This window comes from Bombina bombina, chromosome 7 (genome assembly GCF_027579735.1).
Source record: "Bombina bombina isolate aBomBom1 chromosome 7, aBomBom1.pri, whole genome shotgun sequence".
Lineage (NCBI taxonomy): Eukaryota > Metazoa > Chordata > Amphibia > Anura > Bombinatoridae > Bombina > Bombina bombina.
In genome coordinates, this window is record NC_069505.1 from 260,348,591 (window position 1) to 260,364,951 (window position 16,361).

The 16,361-nt window shown below is 43.2% G+C and overlaps 1 protein-coding gene across 1 annotated transcript in view; it reads right to left on the reverse strand.

Annotated features, from left to right (window-relative positions):
• Nucleotides 1-4,124: 4,124 nt before the first annotated feature.
• The window catches only part of RAB7A (RAB7A, member RAS oncogene family), a 47,637-nt gene continuing 35,400 nt past the window's right edge, over nucleotides 4,125-16,361 (reverse strand). The window contains exons 2-6 of the mRNA XM_053720730.1: nucleotides 14,912-14,973; nucleotides 13,823-13,949; nucleotides 13,260-13,478; nucleotides 6,554-6,682; nucleotides 4,125-5,549 (exon numbers count right to left, since the gene is read on the reverse strand). Of these exons, the coding sequence (XP_053576705.1) occupies nucleotides 5,454-5,549; nucleotides 6,554-6,682; nucleotides 13,260-13,478; nucleotides 13,823-13,949; nucleotides 14,912-14,964 (624 nt within the window). The 5' untranslated portion in view covers nucleotides 14,965-14,973 and the 3' untranslated portion in view covers nucleotides 4,125-5,453. The remainder of the gene's footprint in view (nucleotides 5,550-6,553; nucleotides 6,683-13,259; nucleotides 13,479-13,822; nucleotides 13,950-14,911; nucleotides 14,974-16,361) is intronic.

The window sequence follows — 16,361 nt, forward strand, 5'->3', positions numbered from 1 at the left end:
ATCCTTTAAGTCTATTGTTGACACCAAAACTTCACCTCCTCCTTGCACCGCAGGCAAAGAGAATGACTGGGAATTATGGGTAGGGGAAGTGACATATATAGCAGCTTTGCTGTAGTGCTCTTTGCCTCCTCCTGCTGGCCAGAAGTGATATTCCAACTAGTAATTGACGATTCCTTGGACTCACCCTATCTTAGGAAAGAAATTGGGTTCTTATTTTTATTAAAAAAAGGCATTTTTTTTAGTAAACTGGGTACTGGCAGACAGCTGCCAGTAGCCAATATGGCGGCAAATAGGTAGAGGGGGGAGGGTTAGATAGCGGTTTGTGGGGGATCAGGGAGGTTGGGGGCTAAGAGGGGATCCAACACTGCAGAATATATATTTAAAAAAATAATAATTATATATATTTATTTTAGACTTTCTGCCGGTACTTAAAATGGCAGTGACAATTGTGAGGTGGGGGAGGGTAGAGAGCTGTTAGAGGGGTCAGGGAGGGTACAACGGGTGGGATGTGTCAGGTGGGAGGCTGATCTCTATATTAAAGCTAGAATTAACCCTACAAGCTACCTAATTAACCCCTTCACTGCTGGGCATAATACAAGTGTGGTGCTCAGCGGCCTTCTAATTTCCAAAAAGCAATGCCAAAGTCATATATGTCTGCTATTTCTGAACAATTGGGATCCCAGAGAAGCATTCATAACCATTTGTGCCATAATTGCACAAGCTGTTTGTAAATCATTTCAGCGAAAAACCTAAAGTTAGTGAAAAAGTTAACTATTTTTTTTTTTTTTGATCACATTTGGCAGTGAAATGGTGGCATGAAATATACCAAAATGGGCCTAGATCAATACTTTGGGTTGTCTACTAAAAAAAAAAAAAGTGTGCATCTCTCTCAAGAGCAAAGCACTCTCTAGTCTTATCAAGTGTACAACACAGTTTTATTTACAGTAAATAAAATTGGGTTGTACACTGGACAAGACCAGAGAGTGCTTCGTCCTTCAGCTCTATCTACTACTCTTAGCACCCTGGCATATGAAGCTGGTTAGTGGGAGTGCACCTATCTCTACACACACACACACACACAAAGGGTTATTCAGGGATTCCTGACAGATTTCAGTGTTACAATGTAACTATCGCTAATTTTGAAAAAATAAAATAAAAATGGTTTGGAAATAGTAAAGTTCTACTTGTACTTATTGCCCTATAACTTGCAAAAAAGGCAAAGAACATTTAAACATTGGGTATTTCTAAACTCAGGACAAAATTTAGAAACTATTTAGAATGGGTGTTTTTTGGTGGTTGTAGATGTGTAACAGATTTTGGAGGTCAAAGTTAAAAAAATGTGCGTTTTTTTCAATTTTCTCATATTTTATATATTTTTTTTATAGTAAATTAAGATATGACGAAAATAATGGTATCTTTATAAATTACATTTAATGGCGAGAAAAACGGTATAAAAATGTGTGGGTACAGAAAATGAGCAAGAGGAAAATTATATCTAAACAAATACGGCAGAAATGTAAAAATAGCCCTGGTCCTTAACGGTAAGAAAATTTAAAAATGGTCTGGTCACTAAGGGGTTAATTATACCTGAAAACTGTCAGCTTTCCAGTTACTGTGAGCATTGGAAGAGCAGACTTTACAAACCTATCACTCTTTAACAAAAGATACCAAGAGAGCTAATGGAAAATATAAGAGACCTACCTTGTGTCTGTGTATAGTGATTTGTACAATATGTATTGCTGACAAATCCCAGGACATTCTTAAAAATGAGAACATTTATTTTTCCCATTAAAACATTTTAAAAATAACAAAAAGATGATAAATGAACTGGATAGAGAATGATTTTTTTAAGCAACTTTCCAATTTGCTTCTAATTTTAGTGTTGACTTTATGGTCTTAAATTCAGAAGCTCATCGCCACCTACCACAAACTACTCTACATGGTCAAACGTATGTGGAATGACCAACAAACTCATAGGTGTGATGTCAGGGGCCCACATACTTTTGGCCATATAATGTACGTCTCAGGCTCCTCCATGTGACTTACCATTAGTTTTGGCTGCCATGTTTTAATTCATAAGACAACTCATTATCAGACATATGACTACCGTTTTTTATTGAAAATTGTTTCTGCGCTGCATACTTAAGATATTTGGCATTTCCTGCAACCTAGGTGGTCTTGTGCAATAATTCATTTATAAGGTTGTCTCCATGTAGTTGTAGTTTATTTTAATTTCCCTTCTACTTTTATGGAACATTGTTACCTCCGGGGCAGGACCCTACTATTCATTAAAGTGAAGGCTTGTCAGTATGGGCAGCTGAGGCTCTGCCCCACCATAAATGTAGACGTCATTAATAAAACAAAATGATTTCCTTTTATAATAGCACTTTGCTTTTCTTTAGAATCTCTATGGCTGTGATGCAGATGAACCAGACAGGCTTTGTATCACAGTAAAGGGGAAGGAGATGTAATAGATAAGGAGTGCTTTACAGGGCGGCCTGTATACAATTTTTACATTTCCCTTGAAACATGTACAACATAGGTAGCAGCAACAGTAAGCTGAGTGCCTTGTAACAGCTGCCTGGAGCCCAGTAAATCAGAAACTCTTCAAACTGGATGCACTAAACAGCTCAATTTGCACAGATTGACTCAGTAAAAACTCTTACAGATATTACCTCCTGTGCAGGAAACAACAATGATTACCATAACCTTCAGCTGTGTTATTAGCATCGGCTATTGCTTCACTGCCTGTTTAGCTTTAACAACCAGGCCCACAATTGTCTCTGCCTTCTGCTGTCCCTCCTCCCAGTTGCAGTGCTGTCAATCCATACTCCATAGAGGGGTGAGCAGAGCAGTAAATCAGCATTACAGTTACTTGTTCTCCATATAAATCTGTCGGTAACTTATAGTACAAATTATTCTTTTATCTTAAAAGCTAACATACAAGATACGACAATAGCTCATTGAGGTTGTAATCTGTTAGTTTAGTTAGTGGTATTAACTGGTTTATATAGATTGCACAGGGAAAAATACCTATTTAGCGCTTACTCAGCACTAAGCAAGGAAGTGTTTAATCTTTTTGTTCTATACCAGTGTTTCCCTACTCCAGTCCTCAGGCCACATATTAATTATATGTTAACTAGAGCACAGGTGAACTGATCAGCTGATGGGTGGACAGATTATTTCACCTGTGCTCTAGTTAAGGTATAATGAAAATGTGGCCTGTTAAGGGTTCTGTGGACTGGGTTTGGGAAACACTGTTCTATACTAATGCAAGAAATGCACTGAAAGCTGGTGTACTACAGCCCACGGTCAAGCACAATAAAGTATGCATAGAGGCAAAGCTATGACTACGGCCCTACCGGCTGAAACGCGTCAGCAATAAGTTCTTTGGGTGTTATCCACACACAACACCAAGCCCCTTTCTTTGTTGATATTATACTTCCCTGGGGAAGTTTCTGTGACCTACAATAAAAAGTTTTAAAGAAGTACTTTGGTGCAGCTCATCACTCTGTTTGCCAAAGCACTTAGGTCAGCTATTCAGGCTACATTTTGTGTTTGAGTTTATGTGCATGTGCGAGTATGCCTGTGTGCACGCATGTGCAACGGTATAAGTGTTTGTGTGGTGCATGTTTGAGGCGATTTCTCTAGGTTATCACCTCACATTCCAGTCTACAGGACATCTCCAGAATGGCCCTTGTGAAACTCTTTGCCTCACTGCGCAATAAGATAAAAGTCTCTCTCCTAGTTTTAAAAGTTTTAAGCGCTCCCTAAAGACTCTACTGTTCAGGGATGCAAACAAAGACACTAACCTTTCCTAAAACCCAGTTCCTTCTCTCCTTTGTTATCCCCTTGATCCTCTTTAGGATGCAAGCTGTTTGTAGATCACCTTCATAAGAGCAGACTACAACAGTGCAACTCTGTGCAAGGCTCTCTACCCACTTGTTCCATATAAATGTTACCTGCATACCATGCCTTTGTTTAAAGCGCTGCAGAATCTGTTAGTGCTCTACAAATAACTGATAATACAATTCCCCAAACTACATGTTTCTTGGATCACAGATTTCTAAATGTTGTTTCATTGAAATCCACACATCAGGTGCAAAGATGAAGCGAGACCTCTGTTTTCTTGTTAAGTTTATTGGCATCATTTTCATTTTTATAGAATAACCCAGCCTACCTAGTAGGATGTAAGCTGATGGAAAAAAAGGTAGAATTGCCATATGGAAGCAAGCTACAAACGCAAGAACAAAACACATAGGGGTAGCTAATCTGCCATGGGGTCATACCATTAATAACGTCTGATCTGTAGCACAGGGGAGGGTTGCAGGGAAACTAAATGAGTGCTACCAGTGCCGGAGGGATAGACGTAACATCCCAGAGAGCAGGGGCTGTAAGTCTGCAAGTTAACAAGTAAAATATTTCCCAAGTTAGTCCTTAGGAAAGGTCCCCTGCAGACTGCACGTGTGAAGATTATAAAAAAAGGGAAAATAAATGATCTGCACTGAACAGTCAGATGAGATATTACAGATCTCACTGCAGTTACGGACGAGGTAAACAAGACAGGAACAAGCCGCAGCTTAACTATGGCTTTTAACCGTGTTAAGAGTCGCCAAAACCTGCCCTGTATGTGCTGGAAGCTGCGTCTATCTGGAGTTTCTAACTTTTGCAGGCATTAGCTCACAGAAGATGGGGAATATATATCCTTGTTTACAGTCTAAATACCTGTGCTTCAAAACTTAAGTAAATCAAAAAGTATTTATACTTACACTAATTTATACATTTTAATTGGTTGCATATATTAACATGTACTATACGATTCCTTTCCTAAAGAAGCATTACATAATAAATGGATTCTGTAAAAAGTTCTGATTAGTTAAAAGTAACAAGCGTTAACAGATACATACAAAACTCAAACCTAGTGCAGACTTGGTGCTGAGCTTGCAAAGTCGTATGGAATATGCAGCCTTCCTGGTTAAAGCCTTCGATTGGGTCACAGAACATGTAAAAGGTTTTGTCTGTCATCACATAATATATTAAACACAGCTGTAAAAAGACAAAAAAAAAAAAAAAAAACACAAAAAAACCCAACAACTTCCAGTCTCTCCACAAGTCACAAAATTAATTTATGTTTAAAGAAACAGTATGCTTGAAAGTTAACGGCTTTGCTGCCAGAGAGTAACCTAATATACAATAGGCCCCTTGGCAACACAGGGGTTAACCCAACATGAATGTACAGTCCACAGGAGGTGGTATGACGAGGACCAGGTGTTCTGCTTAAGTTATGGTCTTGGGTTCCCATTTGGACCAATGTCTAGGAGTTTAAGAGGGTGCACATGTTTAATATGTATTCTTTACACTCTGGACAGAGAGGGAAGGGGTCTTGTGTTCGAAGGCCTAAGTGTGATATCGGTTAGTGAAGGGCTCCGTGTTTGCTGTCGTCCCCCCCCCTCTCAGCAACTGCAGCTCTCCGCAGAGGCTTTTGCTCGGTCGTTCTTGTCCAGTTTGATGGGTTCTGGGAATTCATTGTACAGCTCAACTTCAGTCTCCTGCAAGGTAACAAGAGGAAAAAAAACAAAGAAAGTTCTTTTGGTGCCAATGAAACTGGAATGCACAAAAAAAAAAAAAAAAAAAAATGTATTAAGTATAAAAGTATAAATCTCAGGAAGGAAACAGAATTCAAAAACATTTGCCCAGGGACAAAGTCAAGATCAGACCTGGATATGCAGATACAGCTACTCAATTTAAATAGGACATAAAACAAAACAGGTTAGCAGGACATGGAAATGATATAAAAAGTTTAATGAAGCACTAACTCCTAAGACGGAAATGCTAATTTAGCCAAAAATGTTTCTCTTGTCCTTGAGTTTGCCTCTAATTCTGCATATCACTCTCTTTATTTCTGTATGACTGAGCAGTGCTACACCAGTTCTATGCAATCCCTGAGACAAATAAAATTGCCATAGGCCAAATTAGCACAGAAGGGGATTCTGCATGTAAATGGCTATATTTTTGTTTTGCACTCAGTTATGTATGTTAATGACCACTTGTGTTCTTTTCACAGCCTTTTCAATAGGACTGGGCAATTAGAAATATCTTCCTATTACCTACAAACAATATATTCCTTATAATAAAACTTCAGACTTAAAAAGGGACAAGAAATCCAAAATTTTCTTTCATGATTCAGATAGAGAACACACAATTTTAAACAACTTTCCAATTTATTTCTATTATCTAATTTGCTTTATTCTGTTAGTATCCTTTGTTGAAGAAGCAGCAATGCACTACTGGGAGATAGCTGAACACCAGGTGAGTCAATAACATGAGGCATATATGTGTAATCACCAATCAGCAGCTCATTATCCTACCTAGGTATCCTTTTCAACAAAGGATACCAATAGAACAAAGACAGACAATAGAAGTAAATTGGAAAGTTGTTTAAAATTGTATCTTTTATCTGAACCATGAAAGGAAGAGAGGAAAAAATGGGTTCATGTCCCTTTAACAACTCTTCTAATTTAATTCTGGTTGGTAAGGACGGAATACTACATACCTGTTTAAGTGCGTTCCGTGCGATTGTTTGAAATGCCTGTTCCACATTTATAGCCTCCTTGGCACTGGTTTCAAAATACGGGATGTTATTTTTGCTGTGACACCACACCTGTGCTCGTTTTGTAGTGACCTGTGTAGATAAATACAGCAGTTACCATTTATAAAAAAAGTGGTCAGACATAAATCACTGGACACTATTTAACCCAAATTCAATATAATCACTACATCACGGCCTAATATACACTTTTTCAAAATAGTATCAGAGATATTTTTTGTAGAAAGATACACAGCATGACTAAAACATTGAGGAATCAGGTATTTTTTTGTAAGACACACAGGATTTTAAATACATTTTGTAAGTAGATTAAATAAAGTTCTAGCACTCTGGATCCTAGGATATACAAAGCCTTGGTATACAACTTTTTTACCCAAATATTTAATGATACACAAGCTGCGCTTTACATTCCGTGTTGCATATGTTGCGGCATGTAAGCAGCGCTCACATTTGTATACATGTGTATTAGGGATGGCGCATTTGTTTTGTCAAAAAAACGTCCAAATGAATGCACAAAGAATAGAGTCAGTATTGCTTTCCTTTAATTTTTATTTTTAAGAGGTTAATACCTCAAGACGCTCTTAAAAACTCGCTAACCTGATCCTCTTCGGGCCAGAGCACCGGCTGCTCAGAACAGAAGGCTTAGTGCGCTCAGCTCCCAGGACCTGCACTTAAGTTAGTGTAGGTCCTGAGAACAGTGTTTTAAGCCTGCAGTAAGTGCTGTCGCGGCTCTGGGAAGATCGGGTTAGCACGCTCTCTAGAGCGTGTTGCAGTAAGTATCGAAGCAACAAGTGAACTTTTCACTCGTAGCTTTAAAACATTTACATATGTTTTAATGAAAATTAATGTAAATATTTAAATAAAATTCAGTATTCGTTTTAAACAAAAGTGAACACCAAATGAATGCAGCCACCAAATATTTGGGGAATCCAATATCCCTGACTATTTGTAACGAAAATTTTGCCAGAAACGAAAAACATAAATTATGCTTACCTGATAATTTCATTTTCATCGAGGGGAGGAGAGTCCACGGCTTCATTCATTACTGTTGGGAATTAAGAACCTGGCCACCAGGAGGAGGCAAAGACACCCCAGTCAAAGGCTTAAATACCTCCCCCACTTCCCTCATCCCCCAGTCATTCTGCCGAGGGAACAAGGAACAGTAAGAGAAATAGGATATAAATGGTGCCAGAAGATAATTTAAATTTAGGTCCGCCCATCGGAGCTACGGGCAGGAGCCATGAACTCTCCTCCCCTTGATGGAAATGAAATTATCAGGTAAGCATAATTAATGTTTTCCATCTAAAGGGGAGGAGAGTCCATGGCTTCATTTATGGATGGTTGGGAACATATACCCAAGCTCTAGAGGACACTGAATGAAACCGGGAGGGTAAGCGCTGCGGAATCTGTTGGAGCTCTACAAATAACCGATAATAATAATAAAAGGCGGACCCTAATCTAAGGGCACCACAGCCTGCAAAACCTCTTCCCCAAAAGCAAAAACGTCAAACTTGTAAAAGGGTGTAAGGAGGACCAGGTAACCGCCTTACAAATTTGCTCCATAGAGGCCTCATTCTTGAAGGCCCAAACGAAGCCACAGCTCTAGTTGAATGAGCCATGATCCTCTGAGGAGGCTTATGTCCCGCTGTCTCATAGGCCAAGCGAATCAAGCTCCTCAACCAAAAGGACAAAGTAGAAGAGGCCCTCTTCCCCTTGCACTTCACTGAATACACCACAAAAAGAGATGTATACTGTTTGAAATCCTTTGTAGCCTGAAGAAAGAACTTTAAAGGCACGAACCACATCCAAGTTATGAAGTAACGTCTTAGAAGAAGAAGGGTTAGGACACAAAGAAGGAACAACTATTTCCTGATTGATGTTACGGTTAGACACCACCTTGGGAAGAAACCCCAAACCAGTGCGAAGTACAGCCTTATCCACATGAAAAACCAGATAAGGATGCTCACATTGCAAGGCAGTCAGTTCAGATACTCTGCGTGCCGATGCATAGCCAACAGGAAGAGAACAGAATCTTAATGTCAACGGAATGCATAGGCTCAAACTGAACCTTCTGCAATACCCTAAGGACCAAGTTTAAGCCCCATGGAGGAGCAGATTATCTAAAGACAGGCCTGATTCTAGACACAGCCTGAATAAAAGATTAAATGCCAGGGAGCTCAGCGAGCCTCCTATGAAACAAGACGGATAATGCCAAAATGTGTCCCTTTAAGGAACTTGCGGCAAGACCCTTTTCCAAACCGTCTTGGAGAAAGGACAGAATCCTGGATACCTTCACATTGTGCCAAGGATATCCATGCTTCTCAAACCAGGACAAGTAGGTCCTCCACAGCTTATGGTAGATGCGACGAGTGACTGGCATCCTTGCCTGAATTAGAGTATCAGTCACACTTTCAGAAAAGCCTCTTGGCCAGGACTAGGCATTCAATCTGTTGAAAAGGGCCCTGTTCCAGCAGATCCCTGCGACAGGGTAACCTCCACGGCGAAGAGGATGACCTCCCCACCAGATCCGCAAACCACGTCCTCCACGGCCATGATGGCGCAATCAGAATAGCCGAAGCGTGCTCCTGTTTGATGTGTGCCACTACACGAGGTAGAAGTGGTAACGGTGGAAAAATGTAAGCTAGGCTGAACCCCCAAGGTACCGCTAAGGCATTTATCACCTCTGCCTGGGGATCCCTGGACCTCGACCTGTATCGGGGTAGCTTCCAATTGAGTCTGGACGCCATGAGATCTATCTCCGGCGTTCCCCACCTGAGACAAATCTCCGCAAACACCTTGGGGTGAAGAGACCATTCCCCCGCATGGAAGGATTGTCTGCTGAGAAAGTCTACTTCCCAGTTGTCCACACCTGGAATGTGAATCGCTTTGAGCGAGCAGCTGTGGGACTCCGCCCACTCCAAGATCCAAGACACCTCCCTCATTGCTAGGGAGCTCCTCGTACCCCCCTGATGGTTGATGTAAGCCACCGAGGTAATGTTGTCGGTCTGGAATCTAATGAAGCTAAACGACCCCAGAGGCGACCATACCTTTGAGCATTGTAGATTGCTCGGAGTTCCAGAATATTTATCGGAAGGAGAGACTCCTCCCGGGACCATTTTATTTGTGCCATCCTGGCACCCCAAAAAGCCCCCCATCCTGCCAGACTGACGTCCGTGGTCACAATCTCCCAGGACGGTCTCAAGAAGGATGTCCCCATGGACAGTTGCTCCGGAAGAATCCGCCAAGAGAGGGAGACCAGAGTCTGAGCATTCATGGATATCTGCTGCGATAGATCTGAATGATCGCCGTTCCACTGTCTCAACATGCAAAACTGAAGAGGTCTGAGATGGAACCTGGTGAATGGGATGACGTCTATGCTTGAAACCATGAGCCAGATCACCTCCATACACTGAGCCACCGAGGTTCTTGAGGAGGACTGAAGGGCAAGACAAGTTGACGCAATCTTCCTGCGTCAATGGTCTGTGAGAAATATTTTCATGGACATAGAGTCTATTATCATGCCCAGGAACTCCACCCTGTTGCTGGGAACCAGGGAACTCTTTCCTGAGTTGATCTTCCAACCGTGAGATTGGAGCAAAAGAAGGAAAGCCCTCGAATGATCATCTGCGAGACTAAGCGACGGCGCCTGGACTAGGAGGTCGTCTAGATAAGGCGCTACAGCAATGCCTCTGGATCTGGCCACTGCAGGCAGCGCCCCCAGAACCTTCGTGAAGACTCTCGGGGCCGTCACCAGACCAAACGGAAGGGCCACAAACTAGAAGTGTTGGTCCAGAAACGCAAATCTTAGGAACTTGAAGTGGTCCCTGTGAATTGGCACATGAAGGTAAGTGTCCTTTAAGTCTATAGTCGTCATGAACTGTCCTTCTTGAACTAGGGGCAGAATAGATCTGATAGTTTCCATTTTGAACAATGGAACACTCAGAAACTTGTTTAAACACTTTAGGTGCAGAATCGTGCGGAACGTGCCCTCCTCCTTTGGAACCACAAAAAGATTGTAATAGTACCCTAGACCCCGTTTCTGCGTGGGGTACTGTTACAATAACGCTGAGAGAGGCAAGATCTCTCAAACACTCTAGAAAGGACTCTCTCTTTTCTGGTCTTGAAGACAGGTTTGACAGGAGGAATCTGCCCTGGGGCGGATGGGATCTGAACCCTATCCTGTAACCCTGGGTGACCACTTCCAGAACCTAAGGGTCCTGAACGTCCTGCAACCAGGATTCTGAGAAGAGATAATCTGCCGCCTACTTGGTCCAGAGACCTGTCGGCAGCCACCCCTTCATGCCGATTTAGTCTCGGCGGTCTTCTTGCTCTGCTTAGACTTGTTCCAAGATTGAGCCGGCTTCCAAGTTCCCTTGGACTGGTCCGCTTTCGCGACAGGCTGCTGGCGATGGGCCTTGGCCGCACGAAAAGTATATCCCTTAGGCTTAGCCTTCTTATACTGCGGTAGGAAAGCTCCCTTGCCTACCGTAACCGTGGATATGATCAAATCCAATCCTGGCCCGAACAGAATCTTTCCTTGAAAAGGCAGGGATAACAGCCTCGACTTAGAGGTCTTGTCTGCAGACCAAGACTTTAGCCACAGAGCCCTGCAATTTAAAAACTGAAAAACCTGACACCTTAGCGTTCAGGTGAATAATTTGCATATTGGCATAACAGATTAAATAATTGGCGATCCTCAGCGGCTTAATCTTATCCTTATCTCGTCGATGGACGTCTCCTCCTAGACCATATCACACAGGGATTCACACCAATATGTTGCAGCTCCAGCAACCGCCGCAACAGCCGCTGCAGGCTGAAAAACAAACCCTGTGTGCTGAAACATTGTTCTTAACATGTTTTCCAGCTTTTTATCCATGGGCTCTTTAAACGACGAACTATCCTCGAGGGGAATAGTTGTCCGCTTAACAAGCGTAAAGATAGCACCATCCACCTTAGGGATGGAACCCCACAGCTCAAGCTAAGAGTCCGGAATGGGGAACAGTTTCTTAAAGGAAGAAGGGGAAAAGGAAGAACCTAATCGCTCCCATTCATTCTTAATATTAGCCATCTTAACAGGAACCGGGAAAGTATGAGGTACTACCCTGTCCTCGTATACCTTATCTAGCTTAGGAATTGAAGGTTCCTCCGGAATCTTAGGCTCCGGAACCTCCAGAGTAGCAAGCACCTGCTTCAGTAAAAAGTGCAAATTCTACATCCTAAACCTAAAATCAGGCTCCTCTGCAGCCGGAGGTTTAGAGGACACGGACTCCGACCCAGAAGGAGCCTCCTCCAAAGAGTCAGAGTGGGCCTCGTCATCTTATAATGCCTCTGGGATTTCCATCGGAGTAGACAATCCCCTGGGCCGAGCCACCATGGTACACACTACGCTTGCGCTTAGCAGAACGTGGTAAAAAGCATGGATCATTTTTTTTTTAAACTGCCGATTCCAGTTGGGCCGCAAAGTCTGACTGCCAACGAATCTCTCCCGAAGGAGTAACGGTTGGACCCTGGGGCGCTGCATGTGCAATTGGAGATGACTGCAGGGAATGCACCTCACGGGACGAGGAACCCTCAGAGGTGGACAGCTCAGTAGTACTAGACATCCGTTTGTGGAACAAAGTTGAGCAGGCTGATCTACCAGAACCTCCTCACAATAAACACAGGAATGATACTTTGTTAAAGAGGGAGAACACTAACGTTTCAGAGTCCTCAATAGCTTGCGCTTTTATAACGGACTAGCTTAACTTATAAATAGGCACCTTTATACCTCCAATGGCCAGGGCACTCACCACCTAGGACCCGGACTACAGAAACAGTTTTGTCTCCTATGCCATTGATCAACAGAGGAAGAGAGATAGGCACACCCGGTCACATGGAATGCCTGGCAGGACCGCCCTTGCACTAAGGAAAAAAACGCGCCAAAAAGGACCGCGCAATACTCCCGCCAGTAACCTGAAAGTTCCACACATTGCCAGAGCCTCATCTCGCACATAACGCAGCAATGACAACAATATCATGTATAAACCCCCCTGTACAATAATCCCCTTTCCAGGACTATTAACCCTCAATTCTTTAAAGATAAAAGGTGTCACACTGTGACCCGGTCTTGCATTTTATCATTATGAATACAAAATGAAACTATCTTACCAGAATCTATGCCGTGGAACAGGAACATGGCCCTTCAAGTGTGACAGGTTAGTAGCCTTGCTCCTGACATGAACTTGAGTGAAGAAAGCAGGCAGGCAAACTCATCAATGCCGATTGCTTGTGGAGCTGTTAATATGAGTCGGGATGGTTTAACAGAAAGACTCTCCCTGCATCTCCGGACTAACTTTCACCCAGGCTCTCACTGAGAGGCTGACAGGACTGGGGGGGATGAGGGAAGTGGGGGAGGTATTTAAGCCTTTGGCTGGGGTGTCTTTGTCTCCTCCTGGTGGCCAGGTTCTTAATTCCCAACAGTAATGAATGAAGGCGTGGACTCTACTCCCCTTTAGATGGAAATTTCTTGGCTGCACATCTCCAATGTGTATCCATAGTGAAAATAAGTATTTCAGTAATTTATTCCAACATCTTATTGCAAGAGACAGCCCCAACATGGTGGGAGTTTAACCTCTAACAGAACAAGAAATAGATAACCCAAACCAAACCGTACTTGTCTGTTCTCAAGGTCAATCTTGTTTCCAAGAACAACAAATGGAAAGTTTTCTGGGTCTCGTGGACTGGCCTGAATGAGGAATTCATCTCTCCAACTATCCAGGGTTTTAAAAGTGTTTGGTGCGGTGACATCAAAGACTAGCACGCAGCAGTCAGCTCCTCGGTAAAAGGCCACGCCTAGAGACTGAAATCGCTCCTGACCTGCTGTGTCCCATATCTGGAAGGGGAAAAAAAGGGAATATTTTAAACAAATACAAAAAAAGGTAAGAGCATTACATGGCTTTAAAACAAATTGTAACAGGTCTATCAGCCGCTGAAAGGGTTATGCTACGCCACTTAACCCATTATAAAAAGCAAATATACAATTTTATATTGGTTTTCTGAACACTAAACTGACAATTCCTCACAATTTTTTAAATTCAAGACAGAACTTGACGTGTTCTGATTACAGAGAGTGCACAATTAAAATATACAGCAATAGAGAACCCGCAAACTAAATGGGGAGTTAATAGAAATAAATTGAAAACATTTCTTTCCAGAGTTTTTTTGCCAGTTACATACCTGCATGGTTACTAATCGGTCATCAACCATCACCTCCTTGGTAAGAAAATCGGCCCCTATGGTTGCTTTGTACTGGTTGGTGAACTTCTTGTTTACATACTGGTTCATGAGAGAGGTTTTGCCGACCCTTTGTGCAGATAAGGAAGGTACGTAGACATGTAACTTGCAGTAAAATGAAATTTGTAAATATATTGTACAAAGTGTGTTATCAATACACTGGCACAGAAGGATATTTTAGACTTAGTTTTTATTCAGGGAAAACTGAAATCCAGATCTCAGAAGAAATAATTATTTAACACAGTAGGAACTCAGAGCAAGACCACAATTAGCTGCAGGCCATAGTCATGACCCAGGGGCGCCAAATGTAATCCAGAGAGCTACTCGCTTCTCACGAGATCTAAGGAGTCGTCAAAAGGGTTTTTAAATTTTGCATTTGCTCTCTAATTTGTAATGCACAGACATAAGTGAAACAATCCCAAATAGTCCAACTTAACTCAGTGCAATTTGTTTCGACCACAATGTACCCTGTACCCCTGTATGTTGCTGGTTGTTAAGGGTTTTCTTGGTCTTAATAGTGCAGAACCATGCTCAGTAAGTGACTTGTGCTGCAAAAATCATGTGACAGTAAAAGTTCTGTAATATTTGCTCTCTTATCTCACCAAAGGTAGTGGTTACACTGATAATTTTGAAAGAAAACAAGTAAATTGTTTACCGTTAAAACTTTTTTTTTTTTTTTTTTAAACGAAAGGAGCACTGCTTCATATCTTTTTAATACTAGATCTCAAATGCCCATCTGTGCGTAGTAAGTCGATGATTGTTAAGCATGTTCTTTTGTGCTAGCGTGATCCAAAAGCATATTACCGCTTAAGGGCCATGTAAGCTCTGAGCATGCGCTTGTGGTACATTTCACCTTAAAAAGTTCCCGTGCAACAGTTCATATACACATCAGTACTGACATGTGATTTTAGTGCCACATAGAGAATGTATAGATAGCAGACATATAATTAAAGGCCCAGCTGACGGGTGCTAAGCAAGCTATAAGTGACACGGTACAAATGAAACTTTGTAGCACACAGTTAATTCACTTACCCAGAATCCCCTAGGATGATCACCTTCAGCAGCACTTTCTTCCTGGACGTCATTTTTCAAATCTGAAAAATAAAAAATAAAATATGAATCCTGCGGTGCAGACAAAGCAATAACCCTCATGCTGTGGTTTTAATTCACACTGTGCTTGCATAAATACAAGGTGATTTCTACCGTTAAAATGATTCTTCACTTGTGTTATAAATTAGACTAACTGTAATGCTCTCACTGGGAGGCAGAACGTCACAGCAATTCACACATGCAATAGACAGAGGGCGCTCTCATTCCTGGCTATGAGCATTGTGAATCGCCTGATTTACTTGCAGTTATTCCCTTGCTTTAGTTTGGAACTTGAATAAATAGAACTGCACACTGTCGTAAACCCCAGCATCTCATGTCTAGATGCAGTAGTCCTCTTTCCACCTGATGCCCCCTTTTATAATAAAATTCTTCACGTCATCACATTCTAGTCACCCATCCTTCACATCTCCCAACCCAATCTGGTGCCCCTCTACCCCCCACCATCTGGTGCCGCAATCCATCCTGTGCCCTCTTCCCCCCAATCGGGTGCCGCAATCCACCCTGTGCCCTCTTCTCCCCCCCCCCCCAATCTGGTGCCGCAATCCACCCTGTGGCCTCTACCCCCCCCCAATCTGGTGCCCCACTCCACCCTGTGCCCTCTACCCCCCCCCCCAATCTGGTGCCCCACTCCACCCTGTGCCCTCTACCCCCCCCCCCCAATCTGGTGCCCCACTCCACCCTGTGCCCTCTACCCCCCCCCCAATCTGGTGCCCCACTCCACCCTGTGCCCTCTACCCCCCCCCCCAATCTGGTGCCCCACTCCACCCTGTGCCCTCTCCCCTCCCCAATCTGGTGCCCCACTCCACCCTGTGCCCTTTCCCCCACAATCTGGTGCCCCACTCCACCCTGTGCCCTTTCCCCCACAATCTGGTGCCCCACTCCACCCTGTGCCCTTTCCCCCACAATCTGGTGCCCCACTCCACCCTGTGCCCTTTCCCCCACAATCTGGTGCCCCACTCCACCCTGTGCCCTTTCCCCCACAATCTGGTGCCCCACTCCACCCTGTGCCCTTTCCCCCACAATCTGGTGCCCCACTCCACCCTGTGCCCTTTCCCCCACAATCTGGTGCCCCACTGCACCCTGTGCCCTTTCCCCCACAATCTGGTGCCCCACTCCACCCTGTGCCCTTTCCCCCACAATCTGGTGCCCCACTCCACACTGTGCCCTCTATCCCCAATATAGTGCTTCACAGTACACCCTGAGCCCTCACCCCCCAATCTGCACCTACACACTCCACCCTGTGCCCTGTATCCCCAAATCTGTCGCTTTCTACTCAACCTTGTGCCCCTCGCCACCTAAAATTATTCACCACTTTTCCTTTTTGGATGACAGAAGTAGAGAACAAGCAACATTCACTTGTAACGTTTCCGAC